This window comes from Siniperca chuatsi, linkage group LG4 (assembly GCF_020085105.1).
Source record: "Siniperca chuatsi isolate FFG_IHB_CAS linkage group LG4, ASM2008510v1, whole genome shotgun sequence".
NCBI lineage: Eukaryota > Metazoa > Chordata > Actinopteri > Centrarchiformes > Sinipercidae > Siniperca > Siniperca chuatsi.
In genome coordinates, this window is record NC_058045.1 from 12,067,255 (window position 1) to 12,086,816 (window position 19,562).

A 19,562-nucleotide genomic window follows, 5' to 3' on the forward strand; every position below is an offset into this window, starting at 1 on the left:
CTTTGACTTTCAGCTCATCTTATGGCCAGATCAATATCTTTTTTACTGAATATTATTCATTTTTGGGTGCTGCAGTGAAACAGTCACTCTCAGCCCTTGAATGACCTGCGCTGATTTATCCTGAGTAGCATTTAATCTGCTGTGCTTCACTACATTACTCTGCTGTGGTCTGCTGCGGCTGTGAGTGCTGACTCCTCACCTCTCCATGTCTGAAGGTTTTCGCTGTGCCTCTGTGTGTCACACACTACCCCGAATCCATGAAATATTGTGTAAATCATGAAGGTGTAAACAATGCAAATGTGTAATCGTTGCAGTTATAATTCATCCCTTGTTGACAGCTGATTTCAGTGTCACATTTACTTTACAACGCTGTGAATTTAGGCTTGTTTTTTGTAATAGTGGACATTTCATGTGGTCATGTCATGCCTGTTCCCTGCAAAGCAGCTGGAGTGGGCTTTCACTGAACGGACCTGGACATCAATGGCTCTCTATCCTGTGGCACAAAGAGCTAGCATCCTGCTGTACTTGCTATGCAAGAGGTGTGATGTTCCTCAGCCCCTGATTAACAGAGCGGAGCGTATATTGGAGGAGATTTAAAATCCATTACAGTTTAGTGCTCCCCAGGAAAATAGTTGAACAGAGCATAGCTAAAAGCTGATGTTAGGACAGGGCGCCTTCAGGAAAAGCATAAGCACTGATACTTCATTGATAATTTTGCATGCATTTGTGTTATACTACTCAACTGTATATAGATATTGAATGATTTTGAGATTATATGTTCATTTTTGACCTTGGAAACAGCAGTTGGCAAAACAATCTCCCCTCAAGGTCTATTAATTGCTGCTCTGGAACGCCCAGTCATATCTCCCGATCTTCCTCAGCAGATGGAGTTTGCTTCATGATTTCCTTTTTCTGTAGTAATTACATTCTTCTTTTTTTTTTTTGTATTTTCTACAGGTGTGGTAGGAGCCAGGTGTCTGCAGTGGTGAAATCACATTTCACACTTGGGGTCATTTAGTGTGGACGTCTATTTGCAGCAACAAGACCTCAACATGAGCAAACCCCAGTAAGTATAACACCCGCCAGAATCTTGTTTGAAACCACGTCTGAGAGAGTGTCAAATCTCAAATCTCTATTTATGAATATGCAGTCTTATGCAAAGGACATCTCAGCGTGGTAGGATATGATTAGCAGAATGGGACCTGCATAATCTCATGCCCCTCCTGTGAATGACTTTGAACAGGGATCAGTGGGAAAGTGGAGCTTGGCCTCATCCAGCATCTCTGAGGAGTGAGAGAGCGGCCAGCCATCTCCAGTCTCCGCTGGCATCTCTTAGCATTCAGGAGGGATGCTCACTTGTCATCTTCTCTTATTAATAATTACTCTGTGTGTGGTCCTCCAGACAGGCCCTGCATTCTGATGACAACCAGGGTTGGGGCTAAGAGAAGGCAAAAGAGAGGGAGCAGGGGAATGGAGTGGAGTGGATGGAGGAGGAGTGGAGTAGAGTGAAGGGTGAATGCAAAATGGGTTCAGTCAGCTGCATCTTCTGGTTAAAGGCACAGGATGCTGCTTCCAACCAACAGAGATCTCTGTCCGAGCCTCAGACCAGCAGATTAGTGCAGCTGATGACTACAAGTCCGTTTGAAGGAGAACTTTGATACAAAACACCTGTAACCAGATAATATAGAGAATGGTTAGTAGTACAAAAGCATGATTTAATGCTGCTGAATGCCGGTGACTCTCTGTGAAGTGACAGATGGGAAACTCTCATGCAGAGAAAGGTCTTTGGAGTTATTTTCACCGCCGCTCTTTTAGACTTGATGCTGCCGTAAATCCGCTCTCTCGCACTCTCGCTCTCTCGCTTTCTCTCTCTCTCTCTCTCTGATGTGGAAAAAGTGGGAGGCAGGATGGGGAAATTAATAGATGTTCAAATACAACAAATTCAAAGGCATTTATGGTACATATTTCACAAAACAATTTAATAAAAAAAGTAAAATCTTTCCACGTCTGTCTGTAGTTTACAAAAAACAGTGTATGCAACGATAAAATTAAAAAAGAAAAATTAATTTTTATCAAAAAAGATACACAAGCACTGATTAGGCAGTGCTCTTCCTGTTTGCCTAGTATGGAGCTGTTTGTATATTTATTTTCTCATTCATTCTTCTCAAAGAGTGAACACCACACACCCCAAGGAGCCCAGTGGCTTTGAAACAGGTCAGCTAAAATGTACTGTAACTAACTTCAGTGTCTCGTGATCCAGTGCCACGCTGCTGTTAATTTCTGTGCATAATGAAGCCCTCTCTCCAATCACTAGAATAAAGTCTGCTGATTAGCAGGTCACTGCTAAGCAACTGTTATCTATGTTCATCTCATCATTCTGATTTTTAAATCTTCTGTGTTGAAATTTAGAATTGCAGTTCTCAGTTTTATGCCCGTACACTATATTTATGGTAAATGTATTAAAAAATCTATTAATAAGCCCTTCTTGATACAATCCTTTGGATGTTAATATTGCTCTAATACAGAGTTTCTAGTCTAATAAGAGGCTCCGAATGTCATGCACTACATTTCCAGTAAAGAGTTTACAGTAAAATATTTAGGCTATAATGTGTCATGGTGTTTATAGTATTATTCTGTGGAAGTTTCTAAAAAAATGTATTAAATTTATATAAGTGATTTAAGTAATTTTCCAAACATAGATTCCCTTTTAAGATAATGCATTCAATCACTAAATTACATGGTTATGGTTAAGTCTGGAATTATTCTATATTTTTCTTATTGTCAACAAATCCCATGAAAAGACCAAAACCAACAATTAATTGTTCCTACTTACAAATATTGTCTGTGTAGACAAAACCTGATATACTGTAATTTATTCTTATTCCTCTGTGCCATAGAGCCCCATTGTTGTCCAAAAAATATTAAAAACACATCAATGAGCCACAATGTTGGACTGAATGACATGTTCATACATTATGATGAACCTGGGCACTGTAGTTTATTTTGAATCTATCCCATATCCCGTCCTGGAGCAATAAATTATCACTAGCGCATCAAATGTGTATTAATCTGCAGCTGAAAATAGTCCTCAACAAATGCACTATTACACAGTTGAGATGTGGTGTATTACCACTACATATTGAAACGTGAAGATACAGAGTCGTGACTGAAGATGAAAGAATCTGTGAATATTGTGAGCTAAAGGAGGTGGAGAACGAAATTCATTTTATTTTATATATTATGATTTATGATAAATATTGTTCAAAAAAGTACATTTTCCTGATTTAGATTTGATAGGTATTGAGAATGGAGCTTTAATTGAATATCTTTTTGATAATGTTTTTACATTTTCTGTATGTCTTTCTAAAGCATTGGATAGGAGGAGAAAAGTAACATGACTATTCTATATGGATTGAGGACTATTGGTTTATGAATTGGATCAAATATACAATATTTGACACTTGGATGCAGATGTAGTTTTTGTCTTTTTTGGATTTGTGTATTGTGTCTTGTGCTTAGGGGGCTGTGTTTGTAAATTTGTTGTATTTCCAATGCGGGATATCTCCTGTAGTGTTATTTGTGGGAGGTTTATGTCTGTTTGGATGATGTTGATGTATTGTGCTGTTAGATGGTGGTGGGTTAACATGTAGGAATGCTTGGTTTGTTGTTAGTTAATGTGTACGTGAGGGATGGGTCATGTAAATGACCTGACACGAAAATAAAATATTTATTCATTACTGCTGTTTGGTTAATGTTTGCTAAAAATAACAGTGCCCAGCTGTTTTAGAAAATGAAACTACTGACTGCCTTGCCCTTTAAAATGTTATTGTGTCCATATCCAACATAGTTATGGTTGGTTACTTGAATGCGTGTGCCTGGCACTGAAGATCAAGCATCTGCTGTGGGATGTCTGCAGAGTAAATCTTAATGTTTCAGGCGTCATCTTCACTGCCTGCTAATTGAGGCGATATGGACATAAAAAGACAGATTCAAAGCTGAAGTATTTTCTGTATTAACAGTAAAAAGAAGACTCCAAAGACAAACAAAAACACATTCACTCTTCATTGATGCAGTGGAATTGTCTACTGCTGTAATTTCCCTTTGGACCTTGAAAGAGCGGGCGTTGCAGAAAAGATCTGATCTTACAAATGTACCATTGTGTCAGGAGCTTGTTGTCAGGGCTGCTGCTGCTGGGAAATCTGGCCGGTGCCCATATAAGTGATTTGGCACATTGGTCCCGCTTTCCTGATGATATCAGGACAGTGAATTGCTGTGCACCGAGGAGTAGCCAAGTGTCCGTATACAAACTTATTGGGTGAGACAGGGCAGCTGGGTTGCAAACAGCTGGCCAGAAATACTGTGGCAGTGAGCACTCAGAATGACAATGATACAGATGCCCTCTGCAAAACACCAGGTCATGCTGAGGCAGCACTTTAAAATCATGACAGAAGCAGAGAATTTATTGCTCAGAATAGGTGATTTAAGATATGATGTGACAGGCATCAGTCTCGCCCCTTATCACCTTGATAGAATAGCTATATTATACTCTATTTGATCATTGTTGTTGTCCTGCATTGGAATCGCATTGAACTATAATGATCATAAGCTGTTTAGTTTGACTTTACTTTATGTTAACAGTTATTTATCCATGGAAAGTTCACTCTTGCACACACACTTTTTTTGCCTTGCTGTACAGTTACGCCTTGGTGCTGAAGGTTGCTGTGCTATTGGACATGTCAGCTACAGTTTCACAGCCATTGTGAGAATTTGAAGTAAAGACCACTCTGCCACAACTGCATCTTACACCAAAAAACTATTATCTGCCAATACAATACAGAGAAAAGTTTTGTGCAGATGTTTTAGACCCAGATCTGGTTAACCAAATAACAAAAAGTATGAAATAAAATACAAAGTAATATAACTTGAACACATTCATGAGGCATTTAATATGTCCTGACATAAAAACAAAAGATTAAATGAACTCTGACTTAGTCTTAGTCTCAAACTGGTTTTAATCATGTCTTAACTTTACATGTTACTACAAGCAGACTCACTCTTGAGTGGCAGTAAACACAGCCCCATCTATGGCCCTGGAAGTAAACATATTCACTCCTGATGAATCTTATGTCAGCATTTTAAACCTCCTTTATTTGCACTGGTCTTAGTATTCAGAGTAAAAAGATGTACATTTGTTTTACTTTCTGTTGAGTTCAGCAGTATTGGTCTTTAGTGGTATTTGAATACCTTTCTCACAGAAGGTGATGTAATGTAAAAATGCTGGGGGAATATCTATGCATCGCTGTTACTCTGGAGGAGCCAATCCCTGGCAATAATTACACACAAGGAAATAGACCTCCTTAAAAACACTACTGTACTCTCTAAAACCCAAATTTATATTAAAGATGGGGTCTGCAATTCTGGAGAAATCCAATACCATGACAAATACCATGATATAGAGCGAACAACGACACAGCAAGTAATATAACTAACGCTAGGTTGTGGATTAACAAACTGTCCCTACAGTTGCTGCTGCAAAACTATCATGCAGTGAGGACGAAACGTTTTCCCAGAATGTGACAAAAATACGTGTATTGCATTAGAGTCGCATACCAAATTACAAGTAACAAATTACTAAGAACATGTTATATTTTTGACCAATGCATTGACTTTAATCAGCATTACCAGTTTAAGTTCCTCTTTTGTGTAGTAACAGTATAATTACTGTAGTGGCTGTCCTGAATTGATGCAAATTCAGAAAAAGTTGAGGTATAACCAGTTTTATTTTAGTGTTTTGCATTATAATATAGCAAGTTCATGTAACTACAGCCTTAAGACATGGGTTTAAGAACAATACTATGTAAAAAAATACCAGACCAGCATTTAGAAACATTATCTAGTGTAGAACCATGGGTTTTTGCACCTTTTGGGCTTTATGGTAAGCCTTAGCTCTTACTCTGTATGGGTGTGAAATTTCCCCCCCAGCCATGCATGCTCTATGTTAACCTTTTTGCTTCCTCGTGGCGTTTCCTAATATCACATGCCTCTGAAAAGATCCCACCCTTTAGCATGCTACTGGCTGTCCTTGCCTGCATCGTTGAAGGGAGCAAAGTGTTCAGATGTGAAGCCTCCACTGCCTCCCCGGGATGGCAACCAGCCACTCCACTGGGCTCTGCACATAATGGCTCCTGGCCTGCTTTGTGATTGTCTGGAAATGTGATTTTGATGCACTAAACAGTTTGTGTCTGTCATGACTGATTAGCGTCCTTTTTGGTCAGAGGTGCCAAGTCCACAGATAACACTGGGATGTGCAGGTGTGTTTTGTGGCGAGCATGTTAATATATGGGCGTTTGACCCTCAAGCTAAACAACACATCTAGCAGGACTCACATAACGAAAGGATTAGATATTTAAAGGGAGGAAGGACAAGGCACTTCATGTAGTGAGGACATGAGAATAAGAGTTTGTGTTCCATAGCCCTATTGTGCCATGTTAAGACAATATATTTCAAGTGATTCTTGGTTTCCTGTGAGAATAACAAAATAACATTTCAAGGGAGTCCATTAAACAGCTATGAGTCAGGAAATAAGTCAGGAAAAAGAAAGGCCTATTTTCCTTTTCAGGTCTGCCTACATTAACATTTAACAGGAAGGTGGGTCTGCTCAGTGATCTTCTTCTAACTGTTTCCTCCCACTCTGTTTCACCTCCAGCACAGAGGCTGTAGAATTCACCAACCAAATGGCCTTTGTTCCCTCTGTCTTGTAATCAATGCTTTCCTTCAATGTTAAGCACTTGAGTTATTGATGTCTCCACACTGGCTGCACTGGGACGGCTGCCAAGCCATGTGAGACTCCTGTTCCAGGGTGGCTTCTCCTTGTCTGCTATTGGCTGAGCTCGTAGGATCCAACCGTCCCTACACATTTAAGTTTTAGGACCTCAAAGGCAGTTAAAATGACACTTTGTCTGGTTCTGTCAAATATAGCTAACCTAACAGAGAAAATACAGTGGATAAATCAAAATGGAGAAAACAAAGCTGAAACAACCGTTTTTGAGGCCCTCTGATGTCATTTATCCCATTTTAAAAATATTGTTTTGTTGTAGGATGGTACCGGTAGTTTTGCATATTTTGACCCATGCACACCATACCCTACACTAAACCATAGGTTTTTATTTTGATTTCAAGCAGCCATTAGTTTGCATTAATTTCCGTGTTCTGTCAAGTAGGAACTTAGTCCCATTATTAAATCATAATGCAGCTTTTAGCATTCAGTGGCCACTCATGAGTTATGTTTTCAGAAATCCAAATGCTGTAGGGAAATAATGAATGTTGTAAAAAGAATTGTGTCAGTTCAGTTGGCAACCAATTCTGAAATATCAAGTGTCCTTGAGTGCACCAACAGAGAGAGTTTTCAAAATGGTAACTGCTGGCAACTGGACAATAGCATGATTTTAACCAAAAAGGCAAACAAAAACAAAATTGTTCACTGTAATAGATCCCTAACCTCAAGCAAGTTTCAAGTTTGAGTTTCAGTCTGTAGTGATGAATGGAAACCAGTGGCTGCCTGGAAGATGGAAAATGACTCTAAATATTAATGAATGCTTTGGAAAGTAGTCTGAAAGGTGATTTAATCCGGAAACTGTTAATATTTCCATGTGTGGAATGCAAACTGCCATATTTACTGTGGTTTGAGACTAACATCACTGCATACTCTGCTAACAAGAAATGTAGATCAGCATGTCATCACTTGCCAGGTAAATGTGTCCTTGTTGAGGGTGCCAGCAAACATTGCAAACAAGGAATTTCACACCATGTTTCTGTTTTCATTCATCAAAATTAAGCATATAGTCCCAGTAGTTATTATCACACTTTGCTAGCTGGAGCATTTTTCAAGTAGGTGCACTGACTAATTAAAAAAAACAGCACACTTTCATACAACCTTGCACTGCAACTCTGCCGTCTTTGCTGACATCCATCCTCTAACTCTAATGCTGCTCTGGGTGTGGTTTGTGTGTGTGTACCATAGCGCACCTCCCCAGGCCGGAGCTTCAGAGCTAGAGGTGATCTCCCAGCAGGTGGAGGAGGACAACCAGTGCGTGGCCCCTGTCCAGCTGGTCAGCTTCGCCTACAGAGACTTGCCTTTGGCTGCCCTGGACATATCCCTCGCTGGATCCCAGCTCATCTCAAACCCAGATGAAGAGGACAACAGAGAGGGGTACGTCCCATGAATTTACATCTGACACCACCCTTCACTTTCTGTTGTTGCTTGAGATAATTTGACCACAATCAGTAAAACAATCTCTAGAGATGATTGTTGTTGTTGTTAGTAAGAACTCATGACTGGTTTGGCTAGCCTGAAAAAGCAACTTGAGTGTGGTCATAAGGAATTTTAAGCTCTTTAAGCTTTTTGTTCTAAAACTACATGAAGCAGAACACTTTCAATTTCATCGTTTGAAGCATATCAAACATCATACCTTTTTCAGGAAGCTGGAAACAAATTAGTAGCATGATTATCAATGAAATCTTTCTATGATTAATTTGTATACTATAAAGCCTAAAAATGTAATTACATATTGATTGATGTTCCTGATGTTTGCCACCACAGTTAAGAAGATACTAGAAGTATAGTGTCTGAGACATTGTCTCTGCTTGTTGTGTGAAAGTGCAACATCCATAATTAAGGCAGAATTGCAATTACTACAATCTATAATCTACCCTGGCAGAGAAAAGCTCTGCCGTCACTCTCTCCATTGCTCGTTATTGCACATGGTAATTACACCTGCCGTATTGAATCACCCCTCATTTTATATTAGAGTCCGGGAGTCGAGGATATTTGGCGATGAATTTATTAGTGTCACCATGTTAAATAGACAATGTCTCCACTGATGTGCTCATTTCAGCTCAATGACACAGCAATTTCTCGCTACCAGACAGGCTTCTGTTCATAATGTCGATTTCTGGCACAAAACAAAGAGTGTTGTTAGCACCATAGCTTTCCTGAAATGTCAGAGCCCTGTGGTGGTGCTGTTTCTGTCCATGAGCCTTGCTTGTCCAGGGTTCGTGTTGTTTTCTTATCACCATATCAACATGCTGCAGGCCCAGTACTCTCAGGACAGGACATGCCCCTCCTAGAGCACCCTTGTAGCAAGTGTCCATGGCTCTCCACTCAGGAAGCATGACTCACAACCCTTTGGCATGCTGCGATGCTGGCATCCATGCAGAGAAAGTGGACAAACAGCATAAGCTTAATTAGAGCATCCGGCATTTTGCCATCCAGGCCCTGGTGTGTCAGCTGACCACGTCCGGCTGGACTTTGCCTGGTCAACAATATTCTTTATCATGAAAAGTAAGAAGGTGTTCATTCTGATCAGAGAAACACCCTCTTCATGTATTCAGCAGACTAGTGAAAACAGTGTGCAATCTGTCACCCATGTGAGTGTTACTTCAACTTCAACTTTTAACTTTTTTGTCCCCAGAGGGCAATTGGTTTTCCAGCAAGGCATAGTACAATACATAAAAGAGCATGGACATACAGTACATTAAGGGGAAGGGGAGGTGCCCTGAATACAGCACTTGCTAGTGTCCAACCTGCAGGGTACTAAGCCACAGCAGCAATAAATAAATTACAAGGCAAATTACATAAGTAGCGGCAGAATATGACCATATAAATACACAAGGAGGGTAATATCATCATCATCATCATCACAAACCACATCATGTCATCACAACTACACTATACTACACACAAGTGAGTAGCCTTGGACTCACTAACTCTTCCCCCAGCCTGCATTCAAAAGAGAAATGGCTGTGGGGGTGAAGGAGTGCTTGTACCTTACCCTTATGCTTAACAGGGGGGAATCTGAACCGAGAGCCAGAAGACAAGATCTGAAAAGGGGATGGGCGCTGTCGGATAGGATGGCTTTAGCCTTCATCCCTACCTGTCTGTTAAACAGGTCAGAAAGCATACTCTGCTGTACTTCCAAGATCTTACTGCTCACTTTCACTATCCTGGTTATGCATTCTTAGCCTTGTTGCTGTGTTTTCCGAATCAGCAAGTTTAAAGAAAAAGTTCAGACTCAATAAAATAAAACTGAGTCTGTTTTAAGTAAAATGTATAAAATAGGATCATGAGGGTCTTGTCAACATGAATCTGAGACAGGACAGATGCTGCTGGGTCTTCTTGCACAGCATCTCAGTGTCAATTCAGCTTGTTATCAATTAAAATCCTGTGGTACTTGTAGTTCTCTACAGAGTCTACCACATGTCCCTTGATGATTGTACTCTGAGAAGCTGATGCCTAAAATCAATACTCATGTCCTTTTTGTCACATTTAGTTGTAGAAACTAATATACAAATCATGTACAAATGTGTCGCACCAATGTACAAATTCATCATCAACAGGACCGTGTCTGTTTTCATCGGCATGGAGGAGACTGACTACAGCAGAGTCATCGGCAAACTTTAAAATGTATCTGTTGTTGTGCCAGCTGCAGCAGTCGTCAGAATACAGAAAATATAGAAGAGAGGTGAAAGGACACAGCCCTGAGGGGAGCCTGTGGATGTTGACAATTCCCCTGACATGCATCCATTTACCCTCAATCTCTGGGTTCTGTTAGTTTAAAAATCAAGGATCCATCCCACAGCATTAAAATCTAAACCAAAATTCTTGATGAGCTTGTCTATTAAAATGTGGTGGGGTTGGATTGTGTTAAAACCAGTCGGAAAAACCACAAATAGCAGCTTGGCATGTCTTTTGCTACCTTCAAGATGTTTAAAAACAAGGTTTTGCAGAGAGGCAGTAGCATCTTCTACCCTTCGCCAGCCCTGTACACAAACTGTAATGGGTCAAGCAGGTGCTCAGTATTGATGAGAAGTTCTCTTTTCAGCAGTTTTTCAAAGGACTTCATGACTAGGGAAGTCAGAGCAACTGGCCTATAATCATTAAAAACCTTGGGGTGATTGTTTTTGGCCACCGGGATTACTATGGTATGCTTCCAGCTGTAAAACAGTAAGGTAAAAATCTTGCAGCCGGTCGCTGCACGAGCATGCGCCCTGGTATGTTCAATGAGCCTTTTAGATTGGAATTCCTGATTTTTATTTTTTTATTTTTTTTATTTTTTTTATTTTTTTTTATTTATTTTTTTTAGGTCACAAGCATTCCAAGACATACCTGTCATGACAGCTTCATACACACATTCGTTGTTTGAAAGCACTCTAGCACTCTTGGAAAAAGCAACAGAGCCAGCTTGTCGCCACAGGTTCTGGCTGCCTTTGTGACTCATGTGTATAACCTCAGAGGAATGACACAAAAATGGGATGTGTTGTATGCTGCATGGTTATAAATTAATCAAGAGTATCAAAGAACCTAATGGCAAAGCAATGAACTGACTAATTTACATTGCTCTGAAAACTATTTTTCTCTTGTTTATTGGAATGTATAGTCACAGAGACTCCTCTGCATACTGTAGGCTAATTTTAGTCTTTTGTAAATGATTGTATGCAAGAATGTAAACCCTCTTTCTTAGACTTGCTACTGATGTTGGAGTGGCTTTGTTTGTTTTCTCAAGCTACTATGATTTACATTCCTGAAATGTTTTTATATCTTAGTTATGTCATTTTGTGACTGTCCTGTTTAGATACATGAGCAGGTGCGTTCTGATTTCAATTTCATCATAAAAATGACTGTTGTTCGGTTTGTAAAGTTTATAGTGATCTCTGGTCAGTGCTTTGGTTTGGATATGGACATGGTGAAAGGTTAAGGTCAAAGGAATGGCCTTATACCAATGGTCAGAGATGGGAAAAGAAAGGGCTCATTACTTGTGAATTGATCCTAAATCTTTGATGATGACGCCTTGGTTTTGTTTGTTCCATATGGCTGTGAAAAAAGAGCAGAAGAATACACACCAGAGAAGCGCATTTAGTCTTGCATGGCAGCTTCTCATGGCTCTTTATCAGGAGATGTGGGCGATTATGTAGGAGGTGGATGTTCTTGCGGACTACAAAGGGCACATGCAGTACTTGACAAGATTCTGTGCAGTAGTGAGCTGGATGGAAATATTAATAGATTTTGGCAGCACCATCTTCTCCAGAACTTACTGGAAAGTCCAAGATGAGGGTGGTGTGATTTCACATCCACCTTTGGTCACTTAATTATTGTCTCATGTATGTTATTGTATAATTTTAAAATTCTGCCTTTTTTAATAGTGGATCTTTTTTTGGTGTTGCATGCTTTGTCATGTTTCTTTATTTTGATTAAGCTGTAGCAACCTAACCAACCTTGCAGCAATCCATGCCTAATAGGGGTTGAAAAAAGGGTATAAGCAGGTCTTTAATAGACGTGTAATTAGTGTAAGTGACAACAGCTGTTTGTGTGTGTGCAAAGCATACACAAATTGACTTTTAAAATATGTTGGTGCTTTAATTATTTTCAAATTTGGTTAAAATTTGGAAGCTGTAATAAACTATGACAACATAATGGAGTGTGCATCTGCTTAATCTATTTTTTTAATCAGAGGTTATTTTCATTTGCCTGCATTTGCCAAAAAATAGTTTTGAATGTCACCAATACCTTCCTTCTACAGTCATTTCAGAATGTCATAGATCACAGCATACTCAGAGGACATTTTAGATGAGGCAATTAAAAGAATAATATAGCTGTGTATTTCTTTATTAGACGCTGTACATGTGAATACAATTGAATTTTACGCATCTGAACAAAGGTGCAGCAGCAAGGTGGTGTGCTGAGATTTTCTTCTACCTTAATCCTGAACTCTTATTGTGACCTCCAGACTGGTTGGAGTCTCTCCCTGCCTGCCCCCAGTCTCTGGGACCCCGGGCTGCACATCATGCGCTTGTCCTGGTTTATCTTCCCCAGATCAGCCTGCTGCCCACAGCTGCAGTAGCATATGTCGTTGATCTCCAGGGGACAGACTGAGAGGTGTGAGGCACAATGATGCAGCAATGACAGATGGTTCATATGGGTCAACCTGCTGCTTTGACTGGAGAAGAAAGGAGGCAGAGGAGATAAAGAGAAGGATGGAGGGAGGAATGGAGCAGACAACCTTCCTCCAAACTTTCATTCACAAAGCTGCCGGCTGCAGATCACAAGGAAATGGCTCCATTTGATGAATGTAATATCTGTCCATGTTGGACAGCAGTGTGGGATTAACCCTGTGCCGTGTTGCATAATGACAGCCACAGTTGCTAGCTGATACAGTGTCGGGTGAAATGTTGGATATTAGATAAGCTTAAGTGTGCCCAGACCAGCCTAGATTGATTACATTACTCAACATAGTGCTTAGGCTTCCCCAAAGAAATAAAATTCTCTTGCCACTTTTCACTCACTAAAATGCATTAATATAGCAGTATATCAACATGCACATAATCAAACCCAGGTTGGCATTACTCAAAGTTGAAGTTAAATGGTAAAATTTGAAAAATCTTGAGTGTAGAATATAGCACTGAAGGACCTTGCCAGAGTCTAGTATGAATCTTGGCAGCAGCAATATTTCATGAGACTTTGAAACTAGAGCCATACTATACCTGTTCTACCTGTTATGTGCTGATGGATGTCTGAAAAGAGAGCAGGACCCCCCCAATTCTTTTCAAACACACAGAGGAACAGTACTCTCCATCAAATTGGCTCTCTTGCCTGGCACCATGTGCGACACAATAGATGACATTTGAGTGCAGGGTTTGAGGGTTTGTTAATATTCACAGACATGCAAAGTGTGAGATTGCTTTTTAGGCTGAGAGCGAGAGAGATCAAGTGTCCTGGTGAAAACCCATTTATCAGGGACAGCTTGTCTGCTGCTCTGCACATGGAGCCCCATCCATCTCCATTTTCTTTGTATCTGTGGCCCATTTCTCTGGCAAAGACCAGCTCTGAGTCCCCTCTGCTAGGTTGTACCGTGGTGAAGGATGCAAGGAGTGGAGAGATGATAGCTGATCGCACTTTGAAACCAGTGGAAAGGTCTGGTTATACTGGAAAGCTGCATGCATTTTCATATGAAGATAAAAAAATGTGTTTACTTACTCAGAGAGAATGCTAAAGCCTAAACTTTTATTTATTGGCATCTGTAATCGATTAATAGCGATGAGACATGGAAGCTCTAAAATGTACAATTGATTATCTATGATAACTTCACGTTATTCAGCATATTTATTGCTTAGCTGGTTTTCCTCTCTCAGGGCTTCTTTGCTTCTTCTTCGCTGTGATAACACAGATGACTCAGCAGTGGTTACACAATAAAGGATTTAGACAGTTGTTATGTTGGCATTTGTCTTGATTTTCAAGCCATCTAGGCAGATGCCCCACCTGTGCTTTCTAAAGAAACAGAAGCTTTCAGGTAAAAAACAAAAGGCATACATCAGAGATTAAATGAAATCCTCTTCAAGTGTATAAAGTAAGTTAAGGAACAAGTGTAACATAGCCTGAGTGAGATGAAGTCCTCCAACCTTTGCTGTTCAGCAGCTTGCAGGCACACAGTTGTGGTCCATTTTCCCCTGCCCAAGCCTGCTGAGTTCAGCAGATTGGTGTGAATTGGTTGAATTTTATACTGAAGGAACCATGGGGCTATATAGTTATCAGTACAGAGAGGGAGAAATTGAGAGGAGACAGAAAACCTGAGTCAAGTAGTATCATTTTAAAATGCTGCTGGAGTAGTATCTGACATTGCCCCTTACACCTTCAAAGAAGATACATTAAATTCAAAAGCCAGTGTTCACATGTCTCGCTGACAGTCAGTCAAGAGATTCATGAGATGTCTGCCACTTGATAAAGAACATAGTTTGTCAAAATAATCTATAAAATGAACATACAAGTACTTTTCAAAAATATATTTAGTTTGTAATTTTTAAAGTCTTACTGTACCAGGCTGCAGGTTGGGACCCTCCTAAGGGTCCCAAGATAAATATGAGGGCTCACAAGATGACTTAAAGGTTTGTTTGTTTTTTCTGACTTTCACCTATTAAAGCCTACACAAAATTCTTCAAAAATTGATTCAATATGAAAAGGGAATATTACTCTGCTGCTCACAACTCATGTTTTGAATAGACCCTACCCTGAGATTAAGGGTCACGTGTAGACACAGCTTCATTTTCACTGTACTAAAGTGACAAATTTGAAAAAAAAAATCCTAAAAATAATTTTAACATTTTACCAAAAGCATAATTTGCAGTTGTGCTTGAATAAATGAATGGCCGCTGGCTGCTAGCCACAGTGGTCAAGACTCAGACCACTGTGGCTAGCAGCCAGCCACAGTGGTCTGAGTCTTGACCAGAGAATTTTTTTTAGCCTCATCGCATGATTAATTAATGAGTTTTGGAACCAAATGTAATTGTGTGACAGCTGCCACAGGTTTGGACCCAAATGTGCTGGAGTTTTTCACCGGGCAAAGTTGCTTTGTTGTAAATGTGCAATCAATCAAGAGATCCAATCAATTATTTAGAGGCCTTACACAGCAGTGCAAGTCGTTTAGAGCGACACTATTATAGGCCTTCCTTTGCAAACATTTTGAGGGAGATGTTAGTGTTTGCACTTGTTCATTAGTTGTTTGTGTGTGTGTGTGTCTGTGTGTGTGTGTGTGTGTGTGTGTATGTGTGTTACAATCAATACCTCAGATGAGTTGATAGAGTCTTTCAGACTCATTACTTCTGAATGAATTTTCCTCTTTGCAGCCCCTCCCTTCTCTCTCACTCCATCACTTAACTCACAAACACACACACAAACAGAGCACCACCTCTCTGATTTAATTTCCATTTAACTTGTACCTAATGAGTTTACATTGTATTTTATCCTGTCTCAATTACAGGAGACAGTATAATAAAAGAGATACTCGTTGTGATAGGCTCCCCACCTCAGTGAGAGTTACTTAGCTGGGGCTGGAGCCAAAGCTCTGTCCTGTCTGTGTGAATGGGCCCCAGCAGAGCGACCAAACACCTTCCTCTGTGCCAGTCACTCTGCCTGATGTCTTTGTCCGCTCTGTCCTATCTGGCCATTCTGCTGCAAGGGCCGCTGCAGCCGGCATCATGTACAGCGTGCCATCACTTCCATCTCAGGCTACTATTGATCACTCTCATGATCTAATCCCCTCGTTCTGTGCTGCTGTCGGGTGCACTTCGATCTTCCCTCAGTGTGTTACCATTGTAGCCACTGGCCTGTTAATGTCTTTATGACCTGTCCACAGCACATGCCACCCTGCATTTCTCATTTCCTCCACACACAATGTTCTCTGTGTGTGTGTGCGTGTGCGCGCGCGTGTGTGTGTGTGTGTGTGTGTGTGTGCACACACATATACGTGCACGACCAACCATTAAGGTATTTCCCATTCGATCTGCACCTGCCATGACCCTGGGAGAGAGTGAGGTGATTTTCTTCTAAAGCAGCCTCACTTCCTCATAAATACTTCAGGTCCTCAGCGTTCAAGGTTTAAAGTGATTTCCCTAAAATTAAGTTTCTGAGCTTGGAGTAATCCATCACTGCCATTTACTCTGCTTCCAGACAGGGTTTTTCTTTACAGGTTTATTAAATTAATACCTTTTCTGCCTGGCTTTTGGGAGAGGTCTGAATGAATTTGGATTCCACACAGAATGAGTTAAATCATGCTTTTCGGTCCTGAAGGTAAGTGAAGTGTCTCTTGGAGTGTGTGCTGCTCATTCCATCTTTTAACTAATGGTCCACAAATGTCCGGTGACTGTGTGTTAGGAGTATCATTAGGTAAATGTTTCTTTTTCTTGGCTCTTGTCCACTGGCAGATAGGGTTTGACAATGTTCCTTGGGAACAAATCAGTGCCGGGAAAGTCTCCATGGTATCTGTTAATGATACCGTTACCCTCCACCACCTATTTGCCACCCCAGGTGTTGAGCTCCTAATCTGTTGGCATTGGCTGGTACTGATGGTTGCTGCAGAGGGCTGAGTGCATTGGTTAGCCTCTGGGAGAGCATTGACACAGCGTGGCCGAGCTCCAGCCTCTCTGCCGACCTTGGTGAGAGATGGAGAGGATGTGTAGCTGTGCTACACTGGAGGTTCAGCTGCAACTGCAAAATGATGCCACTCACAAGGATCCCCTCTCTCTTTTTCACCTCAAAGGATAACTCTAGTTTATTACATTTTAGGTATTGTTTTCATGGTTTTGGCCGTGATTCCTATCGGTAACATTGCACTCCCCAAATTCATTGCTGAGATCTGGGAACATAGGGACATTGTTGCAATGCAGTCCAATGGGCCAAGAAACAAGAGACCCATCGGACAAGTTATAAACAAACATTTTTTGGAGGAAAAACCCCAAATAAGTGTGCCTGAAATGTCCATGATAACCCCTCATTGCATAAGTAGGTCACACTTGCACCAAAAAGTCAGTTAGTAAACTGTGATGGATTTTTATAACGGACAATTTGGGTAATAATTTTACCATTTACAATTGTTTTCTCTTCCATGTACAGGTGAAACTACTAGTCGATTGACACAATAATCATCAGCAAAAATACCAAAGCTAGAATACCAAACATCCCCTGTTTCCAGCTTCTGGAATATGAGGATTTGATACCTTTCATTGTCTTATATGATAGTAAAGTGAAAATCGGGTTTTTGGACTGCGAGTCAGACAAAACTAGACATCTGAACATGTCATGTTGTGGTTCAGGAAATTGTAACAAGCATTTTCACTATTTTCTGACAATTTATAGACTAACCGATTGATCGAAAACGATGAAAAGTTCCAATCTGGCTTTCGTCAACACCACAACACTGAGACAGCCCTTCTCAAAGTCACTAATGACCTTTTAATGAATGCAGACGCAGGCATGTGCTCAATTCTTGTGCTGCCTTTGACACAACTGATCATGGCATTCTCTTAGATAGAGGCACTGGGTGGGCATATCTGTTACTGCACTAAACTGGTTCTCATCTTATCTGTCCAATAGGAAATTCTGTGTCAGCATTAATAACTTCATGTCATTCTTTTCCCATATCAAGTACAGTGTGCCTCAAGGTTCAATTCTGGGACCAATACTGTTCTCCATATACACGCTTCGCTTGGGTGATGTCATCCGCAGACATAGGCACAGTTGTACCTCCCTGTCAAGCCCACTGACCTTAGTATGCTGAGCTCTCTGCAGGACTGCCTGTTTGACATAAAAAATTGGATGTCAATAAATTTAGTTCAGCTCAACTCAAATAAAACTGAAATCATTGTTATTGGGCCCCAACACATCACTAAACAAATGCTGCCGTCTACTGGTAACCTGCAATTTATGTTTTGAGCAACATATCATTAAGCTTGTCCAGTCATGTTTTTATCATCTCAGAAATATTGTAAAAGTATGATCTATTTTAAATCTTAGTGATGCAGAAATTGTTGGACATGCTTTTATCTCCTCACGCCTTGATTATTTTAGCAGCCTGTTGTCTTACTTGTTGCCTAACTTGTCTTAATCAAAAAAACTCTGAAACGACTGCAGACTGTACAGAACTCAGCAGCTAGGCTTTTAACCAGGACAAAGAGGTACGATCACATCACATCTATTTTAACCTCTTTACATTGGCTCCTTGTTTGTTTTAGGATTGATTTTAAGATCTTACTTTTAAGGCTCTTCATGGCCTGGCTCCGGACTATATTTTAGATCTTGTAATCCCTTATGAACCTTCACATAGTTTGAGATCTTCAGTCAGGGGTCTTCTGTCTAAGAAAACTAAGGGGGACAGAGCTTTTGCTATCAGGGCCCCGAGGCTCTTGAACAACTTGCCTGAAGAAATTAGGTTGTCTGAGTCAGTGTCTTCGTTTAAGTCTCTTCTCAAAACACATTTTTATCAGAAAGCATATCCTGATTTTACCTGAACTGGCTGTTTATATTATTGCTTTTGTGTATTTTATGTATTTTATTTCTTTATATTTCATCATTCACTGTGGTATTTTATTTCTCTTGTTACGAAGCATTACGTTATTTATTAATATGGCACTTATCAAAACAGTTTTATTTATTTTATTTATTATTTATCAATTAATTGAGAAAATAATAATTGTTTGCAGCCCCACTGTAATTCCAAATAAGTTTAGCTATCTTGGGGGTTTGTTTAAGTTTAATCTTCTGACCGTTTGTATTTCATACCCTGTTGGACTTCTTTTAAGTAATGTTACCACATTCACAAATCCTAGCAATTAACTTGATGAGTTCAGCACTATCATTAAAAATAGGAATGATGGCCAAAATGACAACAAATAAGACCCAAGTTATAATAAACCAGAAATATCCTTTAACTCAATCTGCAGCATTCTCTGTTCTCTCTTTCTCATTCTTCCTTCTCCAACTCCCCCTCCTTCCTCTCTGGCTCTCTCTCCAGTTCACTTTTGGACGAATCCCAGTGCCTTTGAACCGGCTGCACCCCGCTTCCTCTCTGTGTTTGCCTCCTTCATTCTGAGCTGAACCAAGAGGAGAGTAGAATAAATTGCATCCTCTCTTGTCCTCTGACAGACATTGCCCATAGCTTTCTTCCTATGGGAGAGAGGTGGCAATGGATAGCTGCTATTTTCAAAGAAGCATACTGCATTTCTCAGTGTTGCCTCGGAGA

At 40.3% G+C, this 19,562-nt stretch overlaps 1 protein-coding gene across 2 annotated transcripts in view; it reads left to right on the forward strand.

Moving 5' to 3' along the window:
• Nucleotides 1–19,562, forward strand: part of tmem266 (transmembrane protein 266) — a 31,189-nt gene that overhangs the window by 1,133 nt on the left and 10,494 nt on the right. For both annotated transcript variants that reach the window (XM_044192051.1, XM_044192052.1), the window contains exons 2-3: nucleotides 958–1,066; nucleotides 8,021–8,209. In XM_044192051.1, the coding sequence (XP_044047986.1) occupies nucleotides 1,053–1,066; nucleotides 8,021–8,209 (203 nt within the window). In that variant the 5' untranslated portion in view covers nucleotides 958–1,052. The remainder of the gene's footprint in view (nucleotides 1–957; nucleotides 1,067–8,020; nucleotides 8,210–19,562) is intronic.